General features: G+C 36.6%; 1 protein-coding gene across 1 annotated transcript in view; it reads right to left on the reverse strand.

The window, feature by feature from the left end:
• Positions 1-3,502: 3,502 nt before the first annotated feature.
• LOC149528258 (alpha-mannosidase-like) overlaps positions 3,503-27,390 on the reverse strand; it is a 230,329-nt gene continuing 206,441 nt past the window's right edge. Inside the window, exons 25-29 of the mRNA XM_089811810.1 lie at positions 5,470-5,583; positions 4,799-4,885; positions 4,652-4,699; positions 4,470-4,538; positions 3,503-3,859 (exon numbers count right to left, since the gene is read on the reverse strand). Coding sequence (XP_089667936.1) covers positions 3,665-3,859; positions 4,470-4,538; positions 4,652-4,699; positions 4,799-4,885; positions 5,470-5,583 — 513 coding nt within the window. The 3' untranslated portion in view covers positions 3,503-3,664. The remainder of the gene's footprint in view (positions 3,860-4,469; positions 4,539-4,651; positions 4,700-4,798; positions 4,886-5,469; positions 5,584-27,390) is intronic.

The raw sequence follows: 27,390 nt of genomic DNA on the forward strand, positions 1-27,390 counted from the left end.
CGACTATCGTATCTTTGCAAGAGACCCAAAAAATTATGTGAAAATATGACCACTGTTCGATCAAAAGCAACCTAGCACAATAAGGATCTACCACATGGCATGGAACTGTTGGTCGGCACATTTCTCAAACACATGGTTGAAGAGGCAGCAACAATTTCACGATTTCAGAAAGAGCAGAAAAGTCACTCTTTGAAATGACAAAAATGGTTAATGCGAAATGTTAACCCTAGCAGAAAATGTGCATTAACATGCAACTTGACACATGAAGGAAAAATGAGCCAACTCAGCACATGAAGGAACTGAACTAGCTCGGCACATGAAGGAATTAAACTAGCTCGACACATGAAGGACTCGAGTTAACACGAGATGTTAACCCGACTAAAAGTGTGTTAACCCACATCAAAGAATCCAACCCATTGAAGATCTCTCAGATCCGTTATCATTGATGGGATGAATGGGGGGCAAAATTGGCCAACAATATTCAAATGAATAATGTTAGATTAAGCCAAATGAGTTATGTAGTTACAACAATGAGGGTCTTAACATCTTGTGAATGCCTCTCACAAAAAGAAGAGTCAACTCTAATATTATGTTGAAATTTGCAACTAAGTCAGGGATTAACAACTATGATAGCTAGCTTTGATGAATAGAAATAAATGATATATTCACTATAAAATAATAAAAAATGATATTGAGATGTAAAAAAATATAGGGGAGAGTAGCTAGAGAAGATGGTCAAATATAATGTTGTATCAATATGTTTTTTTGTGAGTATGAAAAAGGATCCCAAAGAAGTGATAAAACTTAGGTGTACATTAAGTCAACTTTTTTGCTTGGTCAATGGTTCATTTGTTCACCACTATTGGGACATTTCATAAAAACCATTGTAATATTTGGCCACAAGTATTGAGCTCTTTGAGTGAATGACTAGTGCTATGAAACATAGCAGTTATTAGGTGGCAATTTGAAAATGTCATTTTTGACCTCTTGGTGTTCTATGCTCTCTATAGAGACATCTGTGAATACCCAAAAGTTGAAACCTTCACTTTAAGCTCTTAACTCATATGGAGGTACATTGGAAAAAAAAGGTTAAAATCCAACTTATGATTTAAGAGTTTTGGGCAACTAAGGGAACATTCCCCTATCAACACCAACAACTTAAAGTTTTAAACTTAATATCCATAGGTAAAACACTCGATGACATGATAGTTCGAGTACCTTAATAGATGTCTTTCATAAGGTATGTTTAATTAGAATAATAATAAGTTATTTATATGCATTTGGGATTGTGTTTTACAAGACAGGTCCCTTCAAGATTGAGCAAATAAGTCTTTTGAGAAATATTGTATAAAAATTAATAATAATTAATTGCAGATATATATATATATATATATATATATATATATATATATATATATATATATATATATATATAATTCATTTATTTTAAAACCAATTCAAATTTAAATTTGTTAAAATATATATACACTAGGATTTTTACATCTACATACCATGTCATAGATATGAATGCTAATCAATTTTAATAAACAAAACCGATATTAAAACAAGAGACACAATGCGTCATGCCAATATAGTTAAAGAAATTAAAAATAGAGATATATGATGAAAATGAAAATAGAGAAATAGAAAAGACAATATCTCTATTAAAATATATAATTGTAATATAGCCTAGTGATGGATAGATTAAGATGTAAGAAGATATTTAAAAGTTGTCACATACATGTGATGAGACAATTCAATTTAATGTTATAAAAATTACATTTCAATTTTGCAAAATGTGTACTTCTAACTATTGAAGATTAAAGAAACTTAAAATATTCCAATATTCAATAAGATGAAATTTTCTAAGTTAGAAAATATTAAAGAGTATCTTGGATAGAAAGAAATAAGGAAAAAACTTGAAAAAGAACTTACAATTTCTAATTTTTCAATGTAATTGTTTACTATCTTATTTAAATTTTTATTAACTTCTAAACATATCAATATCAAAAAGAAATTTAATTAACTCTTTAAAAGATCATAATTACAATACGTACAATAATATGAATTTTAAATTTGATTATGGAACAATATTAAAGATCTAATTTTATAAATTAGTTAAGTTGTTAAAGATATTGTTTTGATATATATATATATATATATATATATATATATATATATATATTTAAATAGTATTAAAAGATTTTTTATTATTGCGTTGACCATGAATAATGTAAAATAATTATAAAAAATCTTTATAATGTTTCTTGTCTTTAATAAAATTTAATCATATAAAAAGTTTAAATTCTTTCAAAAATATTTTTAATTATTTTTTAGTAATTATCTATCAAAATCTGTCTATAGGAGTACAGTGGCATTAATGCACTGATATTATGACTTGTATATTTATTAAGGAAAATGAAATTTCATCTGATTTAGTACAATTAAAAAAAAATTGCACATAATAAATCCAAGAAAATATTATTTATTAAAAATAGCAACCAGTGAAGATATCTCAAAACCTATCAAGTTTCATTTTCTAAATCTATTTGAGCAGGTCTCCCTAGAGACGGCAAATGGTCAAATAATGAAAACAAAACACCAATTCTCAAACCTTGCCTAGCATGCATTGTTCTCATTGAAGAGAAGCTCATAAAACTTTATTTATTTTAGGAAGCTTATTTTCCAAATATGAAGTAAAGATATTAAAAAATCATTATTAGGGAATCAGCATAATGCCAACTTCGCATCCTTACATTCATTGTGTATGAATATACTAAGGTGGAACGAACCATTTTGATGGATGATCAATGCATAAACGGTAAAACTACTATCTTTATTAGATAAACAGCAAAGGATCCCCTAATTTCCTCAACTGATTTATATAACCATTGGCAGCTGAGACATCTTTTGCCTCAACTTTAGAGAATTTATCCTCAACCTCCATCTATCTCTCAAATTCCTTGCTCTGCCTGTGCATTCAAATTTTTGCAGGTGGAATATTTAGCCAGCATGAGTTTTGCAGTTGCCTGCTTATAATTCAGCAACCCACTAGCACTGGCACTCTCCCTTACAATATCGTTCATAATTGTCAAATTTAAAGTCTGCAGGTGAATTTAGTATAGTAATAATGACCTGTTATTGGATGTGACAACAACATTTATAATTTATCATAATTTTTTGGTAAGAAAATTTATTCTCTACATTGCCTTTTTCACTTTTAGCCAATAAGAATCATGATAAATATTATTATTTAAATTAGAAAAATATGATTAAAATAAAACACTTTAGATTTCTAAAAATTTAAGACTTTCATTGATCTATTTAAATTTAAATGTAGTTTAAATGAGTACTAAACAGTTCCATTAGTTAAAAAGTTCCATTAGTTACCTGCCTTTGGCAGGAGCTAACAATAAACTTAAATTTTAAATTTTAAATTTTCTTTATTTCGAAGAGCCCATCTATTAGACTAACATGAAGGTACTCATAGTTGAAGAAATCATTTGTTTCTGCATATGACTTCAAATTTGAAGTCTCAGATTTCCATTTATTTCAGAATGAAAAAGACTTTATTTTCCAATTTCGTGCTTATTCATAGCCGTGGATCCCGCCTGAGATCCTTAAAACCTGATATATAATTGTTGTCACTAAGAAGATAAAATATTCAACCATCAAAATCAATTTTGAAGGTCCTTATTTCGATGGGTGAGAGTTCTACAATGTGTTCTCCGTCCTTCATTGGATATCTTCTAGATGCTCTGCTGGATAGATCCGTATCCCCTTCAACTTTCCAATTTAAAGTTGTCACCTTTGATTTCTCTAAGACACCAGAGAGATTAAGCTCCACAATCTTCTTAATCTACAAAATTGTGAAAGAAAAAGAAAATTTTCATTGATATTGTAATTCAAATATGGTGAAATGAGCTATCACTGAACTGAAATAAATAGATGTATCTTTGGCGTGTCAACATTCCCTCGTGACTCAAAATTTTGTAAACTGCTATGGACTATTCTTCAAGCTTTGATGGTTTTGTTCTGCTTATATCATTTTATTTCCACTAGCAGTTATCTTTCACATAACTTTCAACCAAATTTTTAGGCATTCTATTCTCTTTCTAGGTTTGAAGGAATTGGGTTAATCCCTCACTCCCTCAGCTGCTCACATATAAGGAACTCTAAGCCTGCTGCGATTTAAATCTTCACAATCACCTGTGTCTCAACTATATGACCACAACCTAATAGACAACACCTCTATCAAATTTCATTCAATTTTGTTTATTGAAAATCCTAAAAATGCTATCTAGAGACTTTTCTATGCTCAATTAAAGAAAACCAATATGCAAACTAAAGAACTCAATTGAATGCTCGAATTCGTAGATCTAAAAGAACGGAGTAAGCCTTGTATGTACAGTTCATTTGTATTAACATAAGTAGATTTACTTGCAGAAGAATAGTTGGTGTTGTTATACCTTTCTTCCTGGAAATAAATTATAAATATCAACAGTCGCAGGCACCGAGAACTTGGTATTTTCACTAGCCTGTTTGTAAGCATTCACAAAAAATGATACCGTGAGTTATAAAGCTGTTTATAACTTATGAAAAGAAGCTCCAAATTTTCAAACTACATTGTTCTTATGGGCTTGTATGGTACCTCATAAAGATGTGCTAAACGTAGCAAGGTTAGTCCATCTTCCAGTTCCTACGCAATTCAGTAACATGTATTGAGAAGCTATAAGAAAAGTAGTTATTTTTTCTGTTTACAAATTAGTGTAAAAATCATCAGTTACACGAGAGTTACCTGTAGTGTGATGATGGCAACATTTGGTGGTAGTTCATACCCTTTTGCCAGTGCGGAAAATTGGGGTTCCTTAATCTGACTTTCATCCTGCGGTATTGAACGTGAAAAACAAATTCCATTAGCCTTGGGTGAAACAATTACAACCCATGTGCAACGTAGATTAAAAAGCATACAGTTGTGTATGATATATTCCTATGGTCAATACGAAGATTTCTAAATCCATATTTTAGACTGAGATATTCTGCTGAAAGCTTCAGATTATTCAGCTTCAAAAGCACCAAATCACAAGTATATATCCACCGTAAGAGCAACTAATGTAAAAAGCATAACTCTTATCATTACAGATATGACCAGTTTTCTTGTCTCCTACCAGCTCTAGTGAGGATCAAAATAAAAACCATGCAGTCAGCCAATGAACTACATTACTAGTGAACCATGCAATGACGTCCAGTCACCTTATTAGTATTTTATATAACATGGTTTTCTTTATATCAATGAAAACAATAAATGTCAAATGTTGTAGCCTATAGATAAACCTTAAAATGTTTTTCCATATGTATGATCGAATGCATCACTTTGAAAGGCAGAACACCATTTTTATGGAAATATTTACAGATTCAAGCATTTCAGTTATCTCAAAATGTCAGACAGAGGGCATCCAGTGAGCTTACTTCTACAGTTGCAAAGAAAATTTGTAGAGGAAAAAGTTCTCTCTGTCCCTTTGTACGTCTCCATTCTGAAGCTTGTTCTGCAGGATTTACATTCAGAAATATTTTACCTTGTACCTGCATCTCCAAGACAATAAAATAAGCCATTAAACACAACATAATAAACGAAAATACAGATTCATCTTTGACAAACGAGAAAAACCTTCATAAATTTGTGTCATATCAAATTTCTTGTTCTCTTACTTGTCACCGTCACTTAATGAAACATATACTACCAGACTTAGTTTCTATGCTAATGAGCATTCTAACCAATCAAACTTTTGTAGAAAGCTCTACATTGTCAACCAGAATGGAGCAATTCTTCAATCATCACATATAATTATTCTCCAAAAATAAGAATAATGGGAATTAGACATGGCTGACATTGCCATGCACTAAACATAGCTTATAAACACGTCTTTTTGCAGGAAGTTATATATATCCTGGTTTCCTGTGACCTCTCCTAGCTGGATAGTGATAAGCAACAGTTTGGAAGATCTCAGAATCTAAGAACAAGAGGATCATCTGTTGATTGAGATGTTCAATAAGGGGAAAAAAGTAAAAGCTAACCAGATTAGAAAGACATATTCAAGATGTGCCAGGGTAACAGGTAACCAATGAATAAAAAATTGAAAACACTCTTTCTACATTGTCTAAGAGATGGAAACAAAGGATGAAGAAAGCTTATGATTAGATTTCTTTTGTTAGGCAACTGGATTTTTCAATTAAGTTTATATTGCATTGAACCAACAGTCTATCAATTGATCCATTTCAACAGGCATACCCCAAAAAAGTAGGAACCCTAGATAGTTGATGTAGTGCGCTGCTGCACATCAGTGTTTTCAATGTGCACATAGAACCAGAAAAGTTGTACCATAGTTGCATACCTAAATTCTAGATGTTTACTTCTGTTCTTATTTGATAATGACAGTTTGGGACTTTAGAGAATGCTCCTAAAGTGTTGGTCAACTAGTTGATGCAACCCAAGCCCTTCAAACAATAAATCAAAAGATGACACAACAGAGAAGTTTCAGAATGCCAGAATTCTTAATTGAACTTTTCCAAATCTACTCTGCCTCTACAATGATAGAAAATGCCTACTTTTTTCAATTTTGAAAATTACCATATTTGGCAGATTTTCGGAAAAAAATGGATTTTTCCATTTTTGGTAAGTTTCAAAACCCATCCTACGAATCCCGATTTTTCCCAAGAAAAGCCCCCAACTAAGGCAAAATAAATTGTCAACTAATCAACGAAATCAAAAATATGATTTTGGACTTACTACAAAAACAACTTTCTAAAAAAATTGAAAAAAACACAAAAAGCCAATTTTGGAGGCCAAGATGAAATTTCAGGCTCTCGAAAAAATGTCGAAACGGCCACCTATCAATCTGAGCTCAATCGGCAATCCAAATAGCTCCTCATGCAACTGCCTATAAAATTTCAGCCAAAACTCACATCTGAGTCAAAAGTTATGACCCCCTAATACTCTTGCATCATTCTCCCCTACTTGAAAAGAACACAGCTCCTACAAGTTCCAGTCCTCAAACTGCTTTCATTTAGGTGCATCTAGCTTCTGCAAATCCCATTCCATAATCCAGGTGCTATCTATCAGTGCCAACCCTTCCCATTGTACAAGATATCTATTGTAGTCTGAACAGTCTTCTTGTCTAGAATATGTGCAACCTTTTCCCTTTTCTTGATGGGGATGGTGTGTGTCCAGTCTACCACATCCTCCTTTTTAATAGAGGCATCATCACCATGGAAAGTATATGAATCAGAAATATTAAACACAGGAGATATATTAAGACCACTGGGGAGCTCTACCTCATAAGCATTATCATTAATTTTCTTCAGAATCTTGAAGGGATCAATTTTCTTATATTTCAATTTATGATATGTCCTAGAAGGAAACCTCTCCTTTCTGAGATAACCCATTACTAGATCACCTGCACTAAAAACCTAATACCTTCAAGTAGCATCTGTGGAAGCTTTGTACTACTCATTGTTGTCTTGCAACTTCTATCTCACATCTTCCTACAACTGGTAGAGCTGCTCTGTGAAGGCTTCTCCATCATCACTGACTCTATCCCCTAAGGGAAGCTGCACCAAATTGAAAACACCTTGACGATTACGACCATAAACAACTTGAAATGGCAACTTACCACTTGACCTGTTCACTGAGATGTTATAAGCAAATTCTACCTAGGGCAATGCCAAATCCCATTGTTTGGGCTTCTCTCCAACAACACATTGCAACAAATTACCCAAGTTGCGATTTGACGCAATGCAAAGTAGGAGTATCCCCAAAGGAGATGTCCTAGCCCCCAACAATATAACCACGCAGCAGAAACACAACAACAAGGAACAACAAATGCAAGATTTGATACCAAATTACAATTCTTGATTCATAAATATAACTAATTACATGCAATATGCCCGGTTGTAAGGCCTTTCGGGTTAGGGCCAAATACAAATAGCAATTACAAAATCAGTTCTGCAAGATCCAATAAGATCCAACTTACAACCAATCTCAACTAGTCCAGATCTGTAACATAACAACAATTTGGAAGAAAACCACCAAGGAAATCTAAACTTGTGCTTGCAAGCCTACCAAGAAATCTCCTTGTTTTCCAGCCGCAGCCCTAGCTCTACTCTTCAAATTCGCATCTATCCTTCATTCCATCTCACCTTCATCATCACTAAAAGACTCCACAAGACCCCTACTTATACCAATCTAAGCCACAAGTCGGCCCAGAACACAAATTAAATACAAATACATAAATTAAATAGCGATATCTCCTAGCTCTGATTGAATTAGAACTCGTGCTTTGAACCATAGGTAGTACTCTAGGTCCTCTACAACCCCTTAAATGCACAAAAGCTGATTCCTAAAGGAACAGTGCACATCCATCCTGAAAGTCACCTGTAGCAGACTGTCGCTCAAAACTGCTAGAAATCGATATTGTAGGAGAATTGCCATATCTCCCAAACTATAAAGAGTTAGAACTTGTGCACTTGACACAAGGAAGTACTCTAGGCCCTCTTCAATCCCTGAAGTGCGCAGCTTCTCATTCATTAAGGATAATTAGCTACATTCTCTACAACAAGCACCCAGAAACTAGAAAGCGTAGTTCCAACAGTAAGGTAAAAATTGTTCAAACTTCAACTCAATCCATCTAATCTCTATGAAATCATGAGAAAAGGTTCTCCAATGTATCTCCAACACATCCCTAACCATGAAAACATAGCTCCACCAAAATCCAAGCTCAATGCTCCTCAATACTTAACCAAAATCCCTCCAAACATGTAGGATTGCAAGAAAACTAGGATGCTCCTGCATCAGATACCCCAGGTTCAAAAAGATGTTCTAGTAACTGGAAGAACATCTTCTAGGATTCAGCACATAAATCCCAAACTCGTTCTTCACATACATGTCCTCCAAGTCTTCAACTTGCACACTCTTTCCCTTGTTTTTCTTCTTCTTCATATCCACCACAGGTCTTCCATAGGTCTTCTTTCCATGCTGATCTCCAACCTTCTCAGAATCTGCCAACTCAACTCAGTTGCCAATACTCAGGTTCCTCCTACCAAGCTCTTCATTCTGCAAAGGAATCAAGGAAAACTTCCTACCACCTTTCTCAATAGTAAACACATTCTTGACACAATCATGCATAGCCCTGCAATCATACTGCCAAGGTCTACCAAGCAACACATGGCAACTGTTCATGTCCGCAATATCACACAACACTTGATCCTTATACTGCCCAATCTAAAAATCAACAAGGCATTGCTCCCTCGCTTCCAAAGCATGCTCCCCTTGCAGCTAGCCAATCCTATAAGACTAAGGATGTCTCATTCTCTTCAAACCAAGTTTCTGAACCATCTCTTCAGCAACAAGGTTATCAGTACTACCACCATCCACAATCACCTTGCAAATTTTGCCACTAAACTTACAACAAGTTCTGAACAAACTAGTCCTTTGACAAGAATCCAATGTCCTCTCACCAATTAGTACTCGACGAGCCAACAAACTTTCTCCTTGCTTAGGCTAATTGTTCTAGACTTCAACCTCATTCACAACAACAGCTGTCCTACCAATCGGACATTCAAAAGATCTATGCCCTTCTTGACCACACTTGAAACAATTACCTCTGAACCCACCTCCACCTATCCTTTTCTGTTCAACAGGTTTTGGTTCACCTTCTGCTTTCGGTTTAGCTTGTGCTGAACTATCCTGCTTCTCCTTCCCTCAGGAACTACCTTGATTCTTCTTCTTTAGCTTCTCCTCTGCCCTAAAAGCATATTGATAAGCATCCTCAACTGAAGAAATATTCAGCATACCAACCTCATCCTAAATATTGAATCTCAAACCATTGATGTACCGAGCTACCTTCTCTTTTGATAATTCTCTATGCCCAGATCGAATAGTCAACTTGTAGAACTCCTTTGTATAATCTTTCACAGTCATCCTTCTGCTTCAGATTCTGCAACCTTTTAAACAACTCAAATTCATAATCAGCAAGAATGAACTTAGCCTTCAACTTAGTCACCATCAATTTCCATTTAGTGATCTTCATTTCACCTTCCTCTTCTCTATCCCTTTGTAGTTCATTCCACCAAAGAGCAGCATGTGCCTTCAACTTAGTTTGTGCCAACCTTACTCTGAGTGGATCCTCAATATCCTCAACCTCAAAGTAGTCTTCCAATTCACCAATCCAATCAATCAAGTCTTCAAGATTCAGAGTACCTGAAAAATTAGAAACCTCCATCTTATGCTTCAACTTCAACTGAAATCCAAGTCGAGCAACCCTATTTTCCATAGATCTCTCCATACAATCAGTTCTAGCCTCACCACTAGATCCAGTAACTTTAAAGTCTTCAGCAGCTTCCTCATAACCATCTTCAATACTCACATGTCTAGGTACACCACCTAAAACACTTACAATTTCACCAATTATGTCACTCCTCATCAATGCAATCTCCAATCTAAATTCTGTTCTCATCTTCTCTGAGATCCGTTCTTTTACAGTATCACTAAGATCAACAATTGCCCTAGGGTCTAATCTTCTTGGAGGCATCTTCCAAAATTTTAGAAAACAACAGATCAAGATCAACTTAGAACAGCTTCTTCAACCCAAGTCCTGGTGCAAAATGCCTCAAGTTCGATGATCTGTCTATACACTTAGGAACAACCTTTGCTCTGATACCATCTAATGCAGCACAGGGCAGGAGAATCCCTAGAGGAGATGTCCTAGTCCCCAGCAAATAACCACACAGTGGAAACATAACAACAAGAGACAACAATGCAAGATCTGATATCAAATTACAATTCTTGATTCATAAATATAACTAATTACATGCAATATGCCCAACTGTAAGGCTTTCTAGGTTAGGGCCAAATACAAATAGCAATTACAAAATCAGTTCTACAAGATCCAATAAGATTCAACTTACAACCAATCTTAGCTAGTCCAGATCTGTAACATAACAACAATCTGGAAGAAAACCACCAAAGAAATCTAAACTTGTGCTTTCAAGCCTACCAAAAAATCTCCTTGTTTTCCAACCGCAGCCCTAGCTCTACTCTTCAACTTCGCATCTATCCTTCATTCCATCTCAACTTCATCACACTAAAAGACTCCACAAGACCCCTACTTATACCAATCTAAGCAACAATTCGGCCCAAAACACAAATTAAATACAAATACTTAAATTAAATGCCACAAGTCGGCCAGCAACGACAATTAAATGCCCAGAAATCGATATTCAAGTAAAATCGTGATATCTCCTAGCTCCGATTAAATTAGAACTCATGCTTTGAACCATAGGTAGTAGTCTAGGTCCTCTACAACCCCTTAAATGCACAAAGGCTGATTCCTAAACAAAAAGTGCACATCCATCCTGAAAGTCACCTACAGTGGATTGTCGTGCAAAACTGCCAGAAATCGATACTGTAGGAGAATTGCCATATCTCCCAAACTATAAAAAGTTAGAACTTGCACACTTGACACAAGGAAGTACTCTAGGCCTTCTTCAATCCCTGAAGTGCGCAACTTCTCTTTCATTAAGGATAATTAGTTACATTCTCTGCAACAGGGACCCAGAAACCAGAAAAATGCAGTTCCAGCAGCAAGGTAAAAACTATTCAAACTTTAACTCAATCCATCCAATCTCTATGAAATCATGAGAAAAGGTTCTTCAATGTGTCTCCAACACATCCCTAACCATGAAAACATAGCTCCACCAAAATTCAAGCTCGATGCTCCTCAAAACTTAATCAAAATCCTTCCAAACATGTAGGATTGCAGGAAAGCCTAGGATGCTCTTGCATCACAATTGACAACTTATGTTTGTCCATCAATTTGTGGATGGTAAGCACTACTGAATTGTAACTTTTTTCCCATCTTCTTCCATAAGGTCCTCCAAAAATGACTCAAGAATTTAGTATCTCAATCAGAGGTGATTGTTTTTGGAGCCCCATGCAATCTGACTATTTCATAAAAGAATAACTCAGCCACCCTAGTAGCATCACTAGTTTTCTTACAAGCAATGAAATGAGCAATTTTTGAGAATTTGTCCACAACTACAAAGATAGAGTCATTACCTTGTTGTGTATGTGGTAGTCCCAAGACAAAATCCATACTCAAGTTTGTCCACGACCCAACTGGTACTGGTAATGGCATGTACAATCCGATGTTCTGTGAGTGTACTTTGGCTACTTGACAAATTCGACACATTTCCACAAACCTGGTGATATCTCGCTTCATCTTTGGCCAGTAGTACTTATCTACCACCAAAGCTATTGTTTTATCCTTCCCAAAATGCCTAGACATTCCATTGCTATGAAATTCTCTAATAATATTTTCCTACATTGAGCCTATAGGGACACATAGTTGCTTCCCCTTGAATAAATAACCATCTTGTATTAGGTACTCACCTTGAATAATGTCTACGTGCCTAGGTACTAGATTCTTCAACTGATCAACAACTTCCCAAAAGTCACCATCATATTCATACAAGCCTTTGATTGCATCGAAGCCAACCACCCCTATTTCCATGATGGTCAGAAGAACAACTTGCCTACTCAAGGCATCTTCGACTTGATTCTATTTCCCTGATTTATGCTTCAAAACAAAGGTAAACCCCTGTAGGAAAGAGACCCACTTTGCATGTCTAGTGTTCAATTTCTTTTGTGTGTTCAAGTATTTCAAAGCAATATGGTTTGTAAACAACACAAATTCTTTGGCTACTAGATAATGCTTCCAGTGCCTCAAAGCTTGCACAATTGCATGGAATTCTATACCATATGTAGAATATTTCTTTCGCACATCATTCAATTTTTCACTAAAAAAGGAAATGGGCCTACCTTCTTGGCTGAGTACAACACCAATGCCTACATGTGAGGCATCACAGTCCACTTCAAACACTTTATCAAAATCTAGTAGGGCTAGTATTAGAGCTCCAGTGACCTTCTTTAGGTATTGGAAACTCTCTTCGGCCTCTTTGGTCCACGAAAACTCTCAACCCTTAGTGCAATCTATCATAGGTGCTATAATGCTGCTAAAATTACGAATGAACTTTCTATAGAAAATAGCCAAGCCATAAAAACTTTTCACCTAGGTGATACTTCGTGGACTACACCATTCAAGAATGGTTCGAACTTTCTCTGTATCCATCTTGACACCATTTGCAGAAATAACAAACCACAAAAAAACCAAGCTCGCTTGCATGAACCTACACTTCTTCAAATTAGCATAGAGCTTTTCTCTTCTCAATACCCCCAATATGATCCTCAAGTGTTGCAGATGTTCTTCCCTTCCCTTACTAAAAATCAATATATCATCAAAATAAACTACTACAAACTTACCAATGTAGGAATGCAACACAGTGTTCATGTGTCATAAAAGTACTAGGTGCGTTGGATAAACCAAAAGGCATAACCTTCCATTCATACAAACCATCCCTAGTTTTGAAATTTGCTTTCCACTCATCCCCCTCTCAAATATGGATCTGATGGTGCCCACTTCGCAGATCAATCTTAGAGAAATATGTTGCTCCAGCAAGAACATCCATCCTGTCATCCAAATGTGGGATAGGAAAACAATACCTGATGGTTATCCTATTGAAGGCTTGACTATCTGTGCACATCCTCCATGTTTCATCTTTCTTTAGAGTTAATAATGCTGGGACAACATAGGGGCTCATGCTTTCCTATAATAAACCTTTTTGTATGAGCTCACTCACATGTTTGTCTAGTTCTGCACGCTATGTCGAACTCATTGTGTATGCCACTTGATTGAGAAGATTTGCTCCCGGAATAAGATCAATATGATGTTGGATATCTCATTTTGGGGGAAGTCCATCAGGTAGCTCCTCTAGAATAACATCTGAATATTATTCCAATACTGTAGCTGCTTCTGGTAGTATAGTCAAGTCTTCCTCTTTCCCCTTTTGTACTACCAATGCATAACAACACCCTATCACTTTCATCTCCTTGACAAGTTCTTTTTCAAAGAGTATACTTTAAGTTTTTCCATCACCCTTGAGAGGTAATAAGACTACCTTAGATCCATCCTTCCAGAAGGTGTAAGCATTATTTTCCCCATTATGCATAACCTTTATGTCATACTGCCAGGGACAACCCAAGAGGATATGGCATGTGTCTATCAGAATCACATCACACCATAGCTCATCCTTGTAGACCTTTCCCATGGAAAGTTTAACAAAGCACCTCTTATCTACTGTGACTTCACTTCCCTTTTTAAACCATGTAATCTGATAACAACAAGGGTGCTTTTCACACTGGCGATTTAGTTTCTCCAATATTTCTTTAGAAAAAATATTCTCACAACCACCTCCATCAAGAATTACTTGACAACCTTTCCTCCTGAGGTACACCTTGTCCGAAATATGTTGGTTCTGAGCCATGAATCCTCAATTCCTATTATGAGGCTTTATGAGAGGGTAACTGATAGGCTCAGGACTCCGGAGGGCTTTTTTGTTCTAATTCAGAGCACCATTGGGGTGAAGCAAGGCTGCCCTGTTTCTCCTACACTGTTTGGTTTGTATATTGATGAGTTGGAGGATTCCTTTTGAACTCCTCTCAACTGGGAGATGGGTGTTATTTGCATCAGGTCTTGATCTCCATTCTCCTCTTTGCTGATAATGTGGTTCTCTTGGCCTCTTCTCCCGACAGCTTACAGAGACTCCTTGATGGTCTGGCTTCTTTTTGTGATCAGCGGCAGCTTGTGGTCAATTTGTCTAACACTCAGGTTATGGTCTTTAACTGTTCAAGGACCTCTCATCTTCATTTCTTCTTTCAGGGTCAGGAGGTTGAGTTTACTCCCTCTTATATGTATCTTGGTGTGAAGTTCTTGGGGCCGCACTTCAGCTTGAGACAAGCTATTTAGTCCAGAGTTAGTAAGGGCATGGGTTCCCTAGCTTTGCTGGAAAGACAATGCTTCAAGCATCATTTTCAGGATATTTCGTCCAAGTTGTCCCTTTTTGACTCCTTGGTTCGTCCGACGGTTCTCTATGGTTCGGTTGTTTGGAGGCCTTCTCCTATTGCTCTTGATTGGGCTTCTATTGAGCAGGTTCAATTGTTGTTGTTACGACATATCATTAGATGTCACAAACTCACCCCCCACAACATTGTTTTGGCTGAGTTTCGTGCTCATCCTCTCAAACTTGCCGTCATTTTTGACTTGATTTGGTTTCTTCATCAACTTCATGGTTTTATGGAGACTAGTGTTGATAGGCACAAATACTCTCATCTGGCATACTATTCTTCGGTGGAGATTATGAGATCTGACACTTCTACTAGGTCTGGATGTTGCTATGCCCAGGCCACCTCTTTGTTGGGTTCAATCGGGATTGAGATAGATTGTCTTCCTTCTTACCAGTTTCTGCTAGATGCTCCTGCTCATCTTCTCCCCTCACGTCAAGAGTTGAATGAGCATGTCAGACAAGATATTTATAGACAGTACATTACCACTACCTAGAGTAATCCCCACCTAGGATGGCCTTCTATGCTGAGTATTTTCTTGAGATCCAGGATGGTATTATTGTTCGCCCTTCTTCTCTCTATCGGCATTGGAATCATGCCTTCGATTTTCTTTAGGCTCATTTAGAGTTGGTTCTCATCGCCTCAGGGCTCGGACTAACCACCATATGGATCGGGTTAATCGGATTTGTCACTTGTCTACTTTGGCGGAGGTTGAGACTGAGATCCACTTCATATTTCAATGTCCTCTTTACTATGAGATCAGAGGGAGATTTTATTGCCTTTTCAGAGACTATTCTTCTCTTTCGATGTTTTTTAGCTATATTGATTAGCGGTGTCTTGCACTTTATCTTCAGAAGGCCACCCATCTTCGAGAGATTACCCTGCGGTCTTTTATACCTCAGGGGCATACTTCAGATCAGCTCATTACCGTCTTTTTCTCTCCCTTGTCTCCTCCATGGGGTTTGAAAAGGCTATATACTTCTCATTCCAAATCGGTTAGACACTGCACCAGTTTCTCCAAATAGCAACAGTCCTACAACGATTCTTCACGATATTCTAAGACTATGGATCGTTCATGGGTTTACCCCTATATTACTGATTTCTTTGTGGCAAGGAAGGACCCTCAGTCCTTACCTTGTCTTCTTTCTTGTTTTGTCTCTTGCTTTTGTTTTTTCTCTGTCACCGTTTGGTGATTCTGCTTTGACCAACTCTTCTATTTGTATGCTCAATCCCATAAACCATGTTGGTTTTTCGTGGACATTAATAATATTATCTTATCTTATCTCCTCTACGCCCTCCTTCATTGTCAGCCTAGGCTAGGTTTTCTCTCGATGACCCTCCTTGATTTTTATCTTGCATGTTAAAATTGGAACACTCAAAAGCCTTGTGTCCTTCTCCACACCTAAAACAAGTGAGAGGCCTTCTCTAGTTTTCCCAGCCTTAATTGGTAGGCTTCCTCCATACTCTTAACACGATGCATGCTCAGTTCATCTTGAATAGAGAATTTTAGGCCATTCACATATCTAGCAACCATCTGCTCATTATTTTCTTGATGCTCTATGTGCATGGATGGCTTATAGAACTCATTTGTATAGTCTTGCACTGAAGATAAGTTCTACTTCAAATTATGGAATCTGTGAAAGAGGGTTTGTGAATAATCCATGGGCAAGAATGTTTCTCTCAGCTTTTTCTCCATCTTGATCCATGACTTAATCGTTTCCTTGTCATTTCTAGTTCGTTCCTTTTGGAGGTGATCCCACCATATCATTGCGTGTCCTTTTAATTTTGTGCATGCAAACTTCATCTTCTTTTGTTCTGTCATAAGCTTCCATTCAAAAAATTTCCCCATCTCGTTTAGCCAATCTATTAGCTCCTTTGGCTTAAGACTACTAGCATACTCTAAAACGTCAATCTTTATTGCTTCACTTCTTCCTTCTAAAGCTCTGAGACCTCTATCTTCATAGCTCATTTCTCCCAGCCTTTCGACTACATTTTCTCCCACTTCATCAGATTCATTTCCTCTTTGTATTCCTTGATTATCTAGTCGTTCATTGAGGCGTTCAATCTCCCTCTGCATAGCCAACACCAATCTTTGCATCGGTGTGACACCTCCTCTTCCTCTCCTAGCCATCTTCCCACTATGATACCAAATGATATAACCCAAACCTTTCAAACAATAAATCAGAAAATGGCACAACACAAAAGTTTCAGAATGCTAGAATTCTTCATTAAACTTTTCCAAATCTACTCTGCCTCTACAATGAAAGAAAACACAATTTTGAAAATTTACCATATTTGGCAGATTTTTCCATTTTTGGTAATATTCAAAACCCATCCTACGAATCTCGATTTTTCCCAAGAAAGCCCCCAACTAAGGCAAGACGAATTGCCAACTAATCAACGAAATCAAAAATATGATTTCAGATTTATTACAAAAACAACTTTCTAAAAAAACTAGAAAAAACACAAAAAGCCAATTTTGAAGGCCAAGATGAAATTTCAGGCTCCCGGAAAAATGTCGAAACAACCACCTATCCAACGGAGCTCGATTGGCAATCCAAATAACTCCTCATGCAACTGCTTGTAAAATTTCAGCCAATACCCACATCCGAGTCAAAAGTTATGAAACCTCGGATGCTCCTGCATCACTAGTATAGCAAGGTTTGCTAGTTTGCTCACTGAGCATTGGTCATCTAAAATAACACAATTTGTAAGGCAATTATCATTGTTGGATAGCTAGCATAATGAAGTTTTCTAGTGTAATCATTTTTTGCACCACATAAATCATACAACATAACACACCTTGTTCTCTTGTAGAAATTAAGCCTCTTTTTCATGGATTACCTAGCATAACAGAGCTTGCTAGTAAATAGAATCCATGCCTTTAACATGAATCACCGAAACACCTTGTTGACCACTGAAATTGATGACTTTTTTTCATGGATCCCTAGCATAAATTGCTAGTTATTGGATAATGGGTTCTTGTCCCATCAATTGGTGTATGATCTTGGTCTTTCTAGAAGTTCACTTGCATTTTTGCAAAAGAAATCCAAGAATAATATTAGTAGTTGAGACATTTTGATTATTGAGGTTTCTTCAACTAGTTGACTTGGAGCCTTTTTTAATCTACTAACCCTTTTTGTTTGTATTCTTTTTCTCTTTTACTTTTTGTTTGGTTTTTCCTGTGTTTCGTGCCCTGCTTTAGATCTTGTGTGAGTTAAGATCCTAAGCTTGAGGGCTTGTTCTCTCAAACTTAGTAACATCTTATCTATCTCTAGTCTTCCTCTTGGTTGCTCTATATACCTTCCACTAAGTATGAGCTTAAGTTCATAGTTATGCTTAAGTGGGTGCTAAATGTAGTGCTGTAAATTGTACGCCCTTACAATTTGCCACTCCTTTTTGGGCCCTTTCTTTAATCTGCTCTCCTAAATCTCATTTTAAGCCTATTTTTTTGCCCTATCACATCCAAATTCTTATCAAATGCCGATGAGATGACTTGATCTTGTGTCTCGGGCTTTGTCAATCAGCAACCACCATTCTTTTGTCTCTATCTAGGTGAACTAGGATACCTAGCACCATAGTCCTAGTAGATAGGCTCCCTAGCACCATATTCCCTTCAAAATTTTGGGCGTCATCAAACGTGTGTTGATTCTTGACATTTGTGATCTGATCCCAAAATCCTAATATGACCATTGGAAAATATCTATATTAGATGATACCTAAATATGGCCATTGGAAGTATTACCTAAATTTGTAATATTAAATTGAATGCGTCAGAACCCCAATGGTTTTATAATTTATTAGCTTCATCAATAGTACCATTTATTAAACAGGACTACCCCCATCCCCTATTTTTTTGGGGATCTACATTGATGAGTTTGGGGATTTTCTACGTGAGTATATGTTGGAGGGTGACAAATGCTTCTTCTATTAGGCTATCTCTTGTGTGCTTTTTGCAGCTGATGTTTATCTTTTGGCTTGTCCTCCCAAGGGATTATAAAGACAACTTGATCATTTGGCTTCTTTTTGTGACTTGAGAGCATTAATTGTAAATTTGGGGGAAATGAAGGTGATGATCTCTAATTGGCATTAAACTTCTCATTTTTACTTCACCTTTGGTAGCCTTGAGCTTGAGATTACATCCTCCCATACCTACCTAGGAGTCGAGTTCTTTGGTCCTTATTTCAGTTTGAGATTCGCCGCCCAGCCGCGCGTCAACAAGGAGTATGGCTCTTTGGCTGTTCTTGACAGACAATGCTTCTGGCATCACTCCCAAGACACCTCATCCAAGATGAGACTTCTTGATACTTTCATCTAGCCCACTACTCTTCACAATTTTGTGGAGTCTAATTGGGCTTTCATTGGGTGGGTACAAACTCTCCTTCAACACATCATCAGAGGTCAACAATCCACTCCTCATAGAATTGTTATTGCTTTCACGCCCCTTCAGACTTGAGGCCATTTTAGATCTCATATGATTTTCACACTGCCTTCATGGTTTCACTAACTCCAACAGGGGATTCTAGACGTACACCTATCTTTCTAATGCTCTTTAGAGTCTTTTGCCTCTTCTATTGCTTCCTCTTCAAACTCGTAGCCAGTTCACTAGGGTTGTAGACCTCCCTGGTTCTATCAAGATTGAGATTGATTGTCTCCCCCCATTCCAATACTTTCTTAATGCCCCTCAGTAGGAGTTGAATAGGTGCATCACATCAGACATCTATAGGCAGTACTTCATACCACTTGGGTCACCCCCCATGGGGGTCTTCGCCCCGAGATGGCCTTCTATGTTGATCACTTCCTTGAGTTACAAGATAGTCTCATTGTTTGTCCATCATACATCTCTCGCTATGTTCCCCCGAGTTTCCGGGACAGGTTTCTGCGATGACAAAAAAATGCCAATTTTGGGGATGGTGGGGGGGGTTGCTATATAACAATACGGAAAATTAAAATACATAGAGAAATTTAAAATATTTATTTATATGAAAACATGGATAAGCATGCACTTATACATAATGGAACCTTAAAATATAAGAATTAGCAGAACTCATATGCCAAATTTGTGTTACTTTGAGAGTCCATCTAATTTGTTCTAGAATTTTAAGTCAAAGTCCCATAGGTGTCCCCAATTCTTCAAGACGTTTCTGGGATAGGGATGACTGAAAATATATTGGGGACGTGTCCCCAGGTAACACTGATCTCTCACCATTTGTCACATTCTCTCATGACCCCCCTTGGCTCTTTTAGAGAAAAGTCCCATCGGCTTTGAGTTGAGATTAATCACCAATTGGAAAGAAGCAACAAATTTTTCCATCTTTGCAACCTCAATGAGGTTGAGTTGGGGGAGCACTTTATCTTCCATTGCCCTATTTACAAAGAGATTAGGGGAGGGTTCTACTATCTTTTTAGAGAGACCCAGTTCCTCACAACGTTATTTCAGTTCACGGACCAAAGATGGCTTGTTCTCTACCTGCAGGAAGCTATTTGAGTCTGAGACCATTCTCTTCAATGTCCCCTGCCCCCTAGTCCAATCAACTCATTAACTCATTTTTCTCTGGCACTCCACTCATAAATGGCACCAAAAGACATCTGACTTCTTGCCATTCCAGGTGCACAAGACCCCAAAAATATTATACACAAAGATCCACCTCTTCTACTTGGGCAAAAACATACAACGGCAAGGAATCACCCTACTACCACTATGGCTTATCCTTTGGTTTTGTGTTCTTCGTTGCTTCGGTTCCTCAATTTATTCTCATTGATCTAGTGTTCCCTATTCCCCCTTTTGGATCTTGTCTTTCCTTTTGTTTATTGTTCTTTGATCTTTTCCCATTGTTTGGTGTCATTGTTGTGGGCTGCCCCCTGCTTTGTACTCTTTAGTCCCATTGACCCATTTGCGGTCACTTGTTGGACATTAATAAATTTGTCTTATATTGTGAACCCTATATAAAAAATCAGTTCTCATTCAAAAGGCGTCTTATTTAATCCTAGCTGTTTTAAAAGTTACATCATTAAAAAAATGTCTTCAAATTTAAGTATTATCGAGCAGAAAGCTACAAAACCCCACATGCAAGTATGTCTTCATGATTGATCTTGTTATTTCTTGTTTTGTCATGTTATTCCATCAACATTTGGAGGACTTATCTAAAGAGCATTGCAACACCACGACTATCAAAACCTACAATAATATCATTTCAATTTGGCATCCAATTCTGATTTAGCCTTTTCCTACTAGGGCAAGATCTCTTTTTTATCTTAATTGTTGTTGTGGAATTGGAAATACCAACAAGGAGTTTGACCTAGGCAAGCCCCTATACAACACTATTTTCCACTCTTCTATGTCTGGAGGTTACAGACTCAACAACCTACAGTTGCAGTATTGTATAGAGCAAACCAAGATACATAGTTTTGGACTTGAACAAGTGAAAACCCTAGGTCTATGCCGATTAACACACTTGGCTGAAACTTTTATGCTGAATTTTGGAGGGAAAGAACTATAGATTATCTTGATTTGGAACTTGATTCCTCAACTAAAGACAACTCTAGGTCTAAGGTGCCTAGCTCACTAGACCAACACTTTTAGGCTTCAACTCTAGATTTTAACATTGTCCATTTTTCATCTCATTTCTAGATTTGTACGATTGTGCTTTCTTTTTGTTCTATATCTTTCTATTTATGTTGAATTTGCATCATTTTACCTAGCTCTTGCATTTTCATATCAAATCATATCCGATCATATCTAGCACCAAAAGAAGAAATACATAGGATCCAACTCTCCCTTAGAACTGAAGTTGGATCTTGTTGGCTTTTTCTTTCAATGAATGATATTGATTAGAATCCTAGTTTGTCTCTAAGCTAGGAATTCATTTCAACAGATTTAAGGAGCCTAAGAAAGTTTTCAAACGTACTTTTGTACAAGAGTCAAATCTTGAAGGAAGGTGTATCTAATTCTAGATGTATGTCTAGGCTTATGGGTGTGCCAGTAGAAAGGTCTCTTGAAAAGTCCTTGAGAAATCATGGACGCACATTGAGGAATTGCCACATTGAAGACCAAGAAATTTTGCAAAATTTGAGGCTCCTATGCAAGTCTGCCCTTTCAAACTAGCATGTGACAATACAAAGAAAGTATGTTCAGATAGGAATCTAGATTTCAGGCATGTCTAATAGAAGAATGATTTGCCAATACAATGGAGGGATACATGGGTAGACTTTCAAGGTTTTTCAAAGTGCTAGTCATGAACAAGGGAAGTTATAGAATCGTCAAAGTCACCTATACTCATTCATCCAAGCATTACAAGACTTGAACTTTCCTTAGACTCGAACAAGTTGATTGTTGGCCCAAGCTTGGACTCAGCACCCTAACTTGTTAAGTACTCAAAAAATTGAAAAAACCATGACATAGATATTTTTGAAAAATTAAAAACTAGATATTGCACCATTGAATAAATGAGCTTTAAATACAAAAAACTAATCAAATAGAACCTCTTTTGACCACATGCATAACATCAATCATGAGTATAAAACAGAATTTCAACTTAAGGAAACAACATTTTTATGTACATAAATATTGTCAAATATTTTGCATGTATAGGAGTTACCAACTATGATAGAAACATGCTTGTTTCCTTCAACTCAGGATTTTTATTTCTATGCTCAGCTTTGCTATTGTATCTCAAACAAATTTGTGAATGTTGCTACAACCTTAGGAACATTACTTAGGTACAACTTAAGATAAGATAAATTATTAATGTCCAACAAGTGACCACCAAAAGGGTCTAAGGGATTGAAAGTTGCAATAAAGAGACAAAAGAAAAGGGGACACAAAATGGTGCCTAGGGAAAGAACTAACAACCAAAACCAAAGAGCCAAGAGAGAAACCACCCAGAGGCCAAGAACAATGGAGAAAAACCAATAACAGTCAATCGACCAACTGGAAGTAACCCAAAACCCAAGGGTAGTCACTGGGGTGAGAAGGGATTTGAGGCTTTCTCTGAGTTCTCCTGGAGGTGGATGGTTGTCATCTATGTGTACAATCTTTGCGGGGTCTCACGGATCTGGTATGAGTGGGACCAAACTAGCCCTGTTAACATTTGGTGCCTCTAATAGGGGTGACCAACGGAAAGAATTGATGAGCTGATCAGAACCATGTTTCGATGGAGACTAAAGCTACAAAGTGTGATAACGAAAATGTGTAGCCTCGTAGAGATAAAGTGCCAAACATAGTTGGTCGGTGTATTTAAAAAAAAAAGCTAAGGACTGGTAGACTCTGAAGATACAATGGAACCTCCCCCGGATCTCATGATAGAAAATTATAAATATAAATTTAACTTAAATTTTTAGGAAATTAGTTGGGAACGTCTTGAAAACTTGAAAAAATTAAAATTTGTTGCTTTTCCATCCAACATGGCCAAAAACTATTTTCATTTTTTGGTGTTAAATCTAGAGTAGGGTTTTGGGGGTTGTCTCCCTAGTGTGATCAAGGTGCAATGCAATCAAGGGACAATATAACTCACAAAGATTCGGGCCAGTGTCACTAATGCACTTCTTGTTGTGAAATAAGGTGGGGTTGAGGGGAAAAGTCACCCACCGTTAAGCCCAAATTAAACCCTTTGAAATCACATAAACCTCTAGGATTAAGAAATGAAAGCTGGAACCTACAAAAAATAGTTAGTACAATATAGAAAAATGTATATTGAACACGTTAGAAATCTTGAACTAATTAAGTACGAGTCTAGATACTAGCCTTTCTAGCCCCTCCTAATCCCTTGAAAGAAGCTCTTCTCAAATAACCTGACCCTCTAGTGAGAATTAATTCTCGATTAGGCAATCATCATATGAAGAGTCTCTTCCTAAGGCCTCTTGGGGTCTCTGGTATAACACTACTTGGTAGAGAGCCCACCTCTAACCAAGTCTCTTCTCTCTGACATATGCATATGATTAGCCACTACAATATATAGTCCCTTAGGGATTCTTTGTAAATCCCTCTCTGGAATCCATTTAGGGATCCCAACATTTGATTACAAATGTCCTCTGGTCTTTGAGATTCTCTATAAGGGACTTGACATCCATAACAAATGTCCTCTACCAAGGTCTACTTGGTCTCTAAGAATATGAGCTCTCACTAAAAGTTATAAATCAACCTCTAGTTGGAAAGACTTATGCTAGACTTTACTCTAATCATTCCATACTACTCTTAAGTATTTTTCTTGCTATTGAATTGGTTGTGATTCCCTCTTATATATGCAGTGCCTTTCTCTGAGTATTCCTTTTGCTAGATGGTGGTCACTAAGTGTTAGCTCTATCACTTGTATTAACCTATGGATCCCACTATCTTCTATTCTTACATGATGATAGTGTGTGAGTTGTTTGCTTATTCTTCAAATTGTGTTGAATGTGCCTATTATGTACCTGATATTAGCTTTGTCTCCTGTGAATGGTGGTTGTATGTGCTTCAAACACAATGTGAGTCTTCTCCTGCACAACACTCGCCTCCATTTATAATATGGATGTCACGTAACTCCTGCCTTGCCACATTGTCTCATTCTTTGTCTGTTTGTTACATACATGGAAGGTTTGCTTGTCTGTCATCAATGTCTCACTATCTGTCTTGGCTTTATTCGATGAGTTTATTCATTTCTAAATATCCTCTCCCGATAATCGTAACCCTAATTATATATTTATTGAAAACCTTATTAGATGGTCTGAGCGTTGTCTGACATCTGTATTGTGATCATTGATTGCTTATTTGATGATTCCCCCTTACTCATTCCTTCCAACATTATTACATATATAAGGTGTATTGACGCTCAAGGCTTGTTAGTCTCGTCTCTTACATATGCTTCCATTGGCTTATATAGGAATTTAATTTGTATACTTCGTAATATTTTAATTTGATAATTTTATATTATGAAAATAGATCTAATTATTCATGCTAAGGATATTTTGCAAGGGTTTAATTATTTAATTGTTCATTATAACTTATTATTACTTTTAAGCATTAATGATAATCTCTAAGTTATGATTTCATATATTTTATACATGTTTCAAATATATATGGATTTCTTATATAGGTAATTACATCCATTAATAGGAGCTTATTTTAGGGTTATCATAGTCCCTCCAATCTCAATTTTGCTTGTCCTCAAGCAATTTGAGGGTTTCTTCTTTTTCCCAAGTGGCATCTTCATTTGGCAATCCCTTTCATTTTAAGAATTCGCTCACAATTCTATTCCTTAGTGCTTTTTATCCAGTAACAAGAATCACTTCAGGTTCCAAGATGAGTTGTCCGTCGTCATCAAGTGGGGTAATTCTGCACATGGTGCTATCTGTTGGCCCAAAAAAAATTGAGTCTGGATACATGCAATACATTGTGAATTCGACTAAGTTACCATATTCAGCTTTCTGGCACTAAAATCGCAAGTAAATTTGCTAGAGATTCAGATTCGGTTCAAAGTTGGCTCCAAATCACATTTTTCCTGACAAATTCGATCAAAGGGACCTAGTTCGAATTTGTAATCTTCTGCAACGAATGTGGACCAGTCGACGCATGCCCCAAATGAATTCTAGCGAATTTCAAATGAATTTCATTAATCATTTTTTGTTAATAACTTTATTATAATGCTTTTTTTTAATTATTTTTAACGGTTTAACTTTACGCAAGTTTTTCTTAAGGTCTCACACACGCAACATTTTCCTTCTACTTATGGGGGCTTTTCTTCTGCTCATGCACACACAATGTTTTCTTCTCACATCTCATCAACATCAACGTTATTGTGCAGCTCATCAACATTGTTGTGCAAATGATTCAAATGTTTTTGTGTAGACATTTTTCCTTACAGCCATAAGTGTTTTTGCTCCCACAACTGCAACTGCTTTGTAAATAGAGTATTATGCTATATGGCTTGTGAGAGTCCTGATAACTATTACTTGTCCATTGAGGTTTGCCACTCCTATGGATGGGTAGTTCAAGTTATATGCAAGAGGTGGGTTTAGAACACATCTTATGGCATAGCCCATCAAGTTTTTAAGCTGAGCAGGTGTGGCTCCATTGTTGCACATGAATTTTATAATGTCTTTCACATTGTAGTCATAAAAGAGCCCTGAGTTTAATGCTGCCAATGGATCAATGTGCCCTGATCCATAATTGAACGGTCCAGTAGAATTCCCAAATGGGCTTCTCAAAAAGGGATTGTTGTTCTTGTCGACCATTGATGCTACTCCACAATTAACAAGAATCTAATTAATCTTTAATTACTTAATGCATACTATATTTACATGTATAAACAATTTGTACGTATAATTTATATATATATATATATATTTTTTTTTTTTTTTAAAAAATTGTACAGATGAACTCAAAACGAACCTGAACCAACCCCCAAAAAAATTTGAGTGAATTTCGAACTAGAATGTCGAACCAGAATCCGAACCGACAACTTACGAATTTGACTATTTCTAGGTAATTCTAACTCATAGGTTGCTTCACCAACCCTTTTGATTACTTTATATGGTCCAGACTCCATAGAATCGAGGTTTGAGTTTCTTGATCCCATTCTTCTTAATAGATGACTGTTTATATAACTGTAGTCGCAAGTATATTAGATCTCCTTCCTAGAATGATCGTTCCACTCTATTCTTATCTGCATAGAGTTTTTGCTGATTTTGTGTAGTATGTAGGTTCACCTTCAATTCTCTCATAATATCGATATTTCTTTGAATGAATTCTTGTGTGTTGGATACTTTTCTTTCAGGGATGATCGTACCTTCGAATGTGGTGCCTTCATATCCATATAATGCCCTAAAAGGACTCATCGCTATGGACATGTGATGTGTTATATTCTAAATACTCCCCTAAGTGTAGCCACTTAATCCATGTAGTTTGATGTCCTCTGACATAATTCCTTAGATATTCCTCTATCCATTTATTCACGATCTCAGTCTGTCCATTGGATTGTGGGTGATAAGAGTGAATGAAGTTCCTGCTAGTCTAAATAGTTCTTGCCAAAACTTGATGAGGATTTTCTATCTCTATCACTTACAATGTTCTAGTGTAATCCATGGAGACGAAAAAATTCTTTGAAAAACGCTTCCACTATTTGGAATGCCTTATATTCAGTAGAGATTGGGAACAAGTGTGCAAATTTTGTGAGTCTATCTACCACTACATAGAGGTTGTCTTTCCCTTGAACTTTTGGGAACCCATAAATCCATAGATATACTTTCCCACTTTTGATTTGGGATAGGCAATGGTTGTAGTAGACCTGTAGGTTGTGATTGCTCGACTTTATTTTGCTAACAAATTATACATTCTTGTACATATTTTTGTGGTACCTGGGAGACCTGCTAAAGGGCTATCCTGATATTCCTTCATAACTATC

The sequence above is a fragment of the Cupressus sempervirens genome, chromosome 11 (assembly GCF_028749045.1).
Source record: "Cupressus sempervirens isolate cs-2001-9-10 chromosome 11, ASM2874904v1, whole genome shotgun sequence".
Lineage (NCBI taxonomy): Eukaryota > Viridiplantae > Streptophyta > Pinopsida > Cupressales > Cupressaceae > Cupressus > Cupressus sempervirens.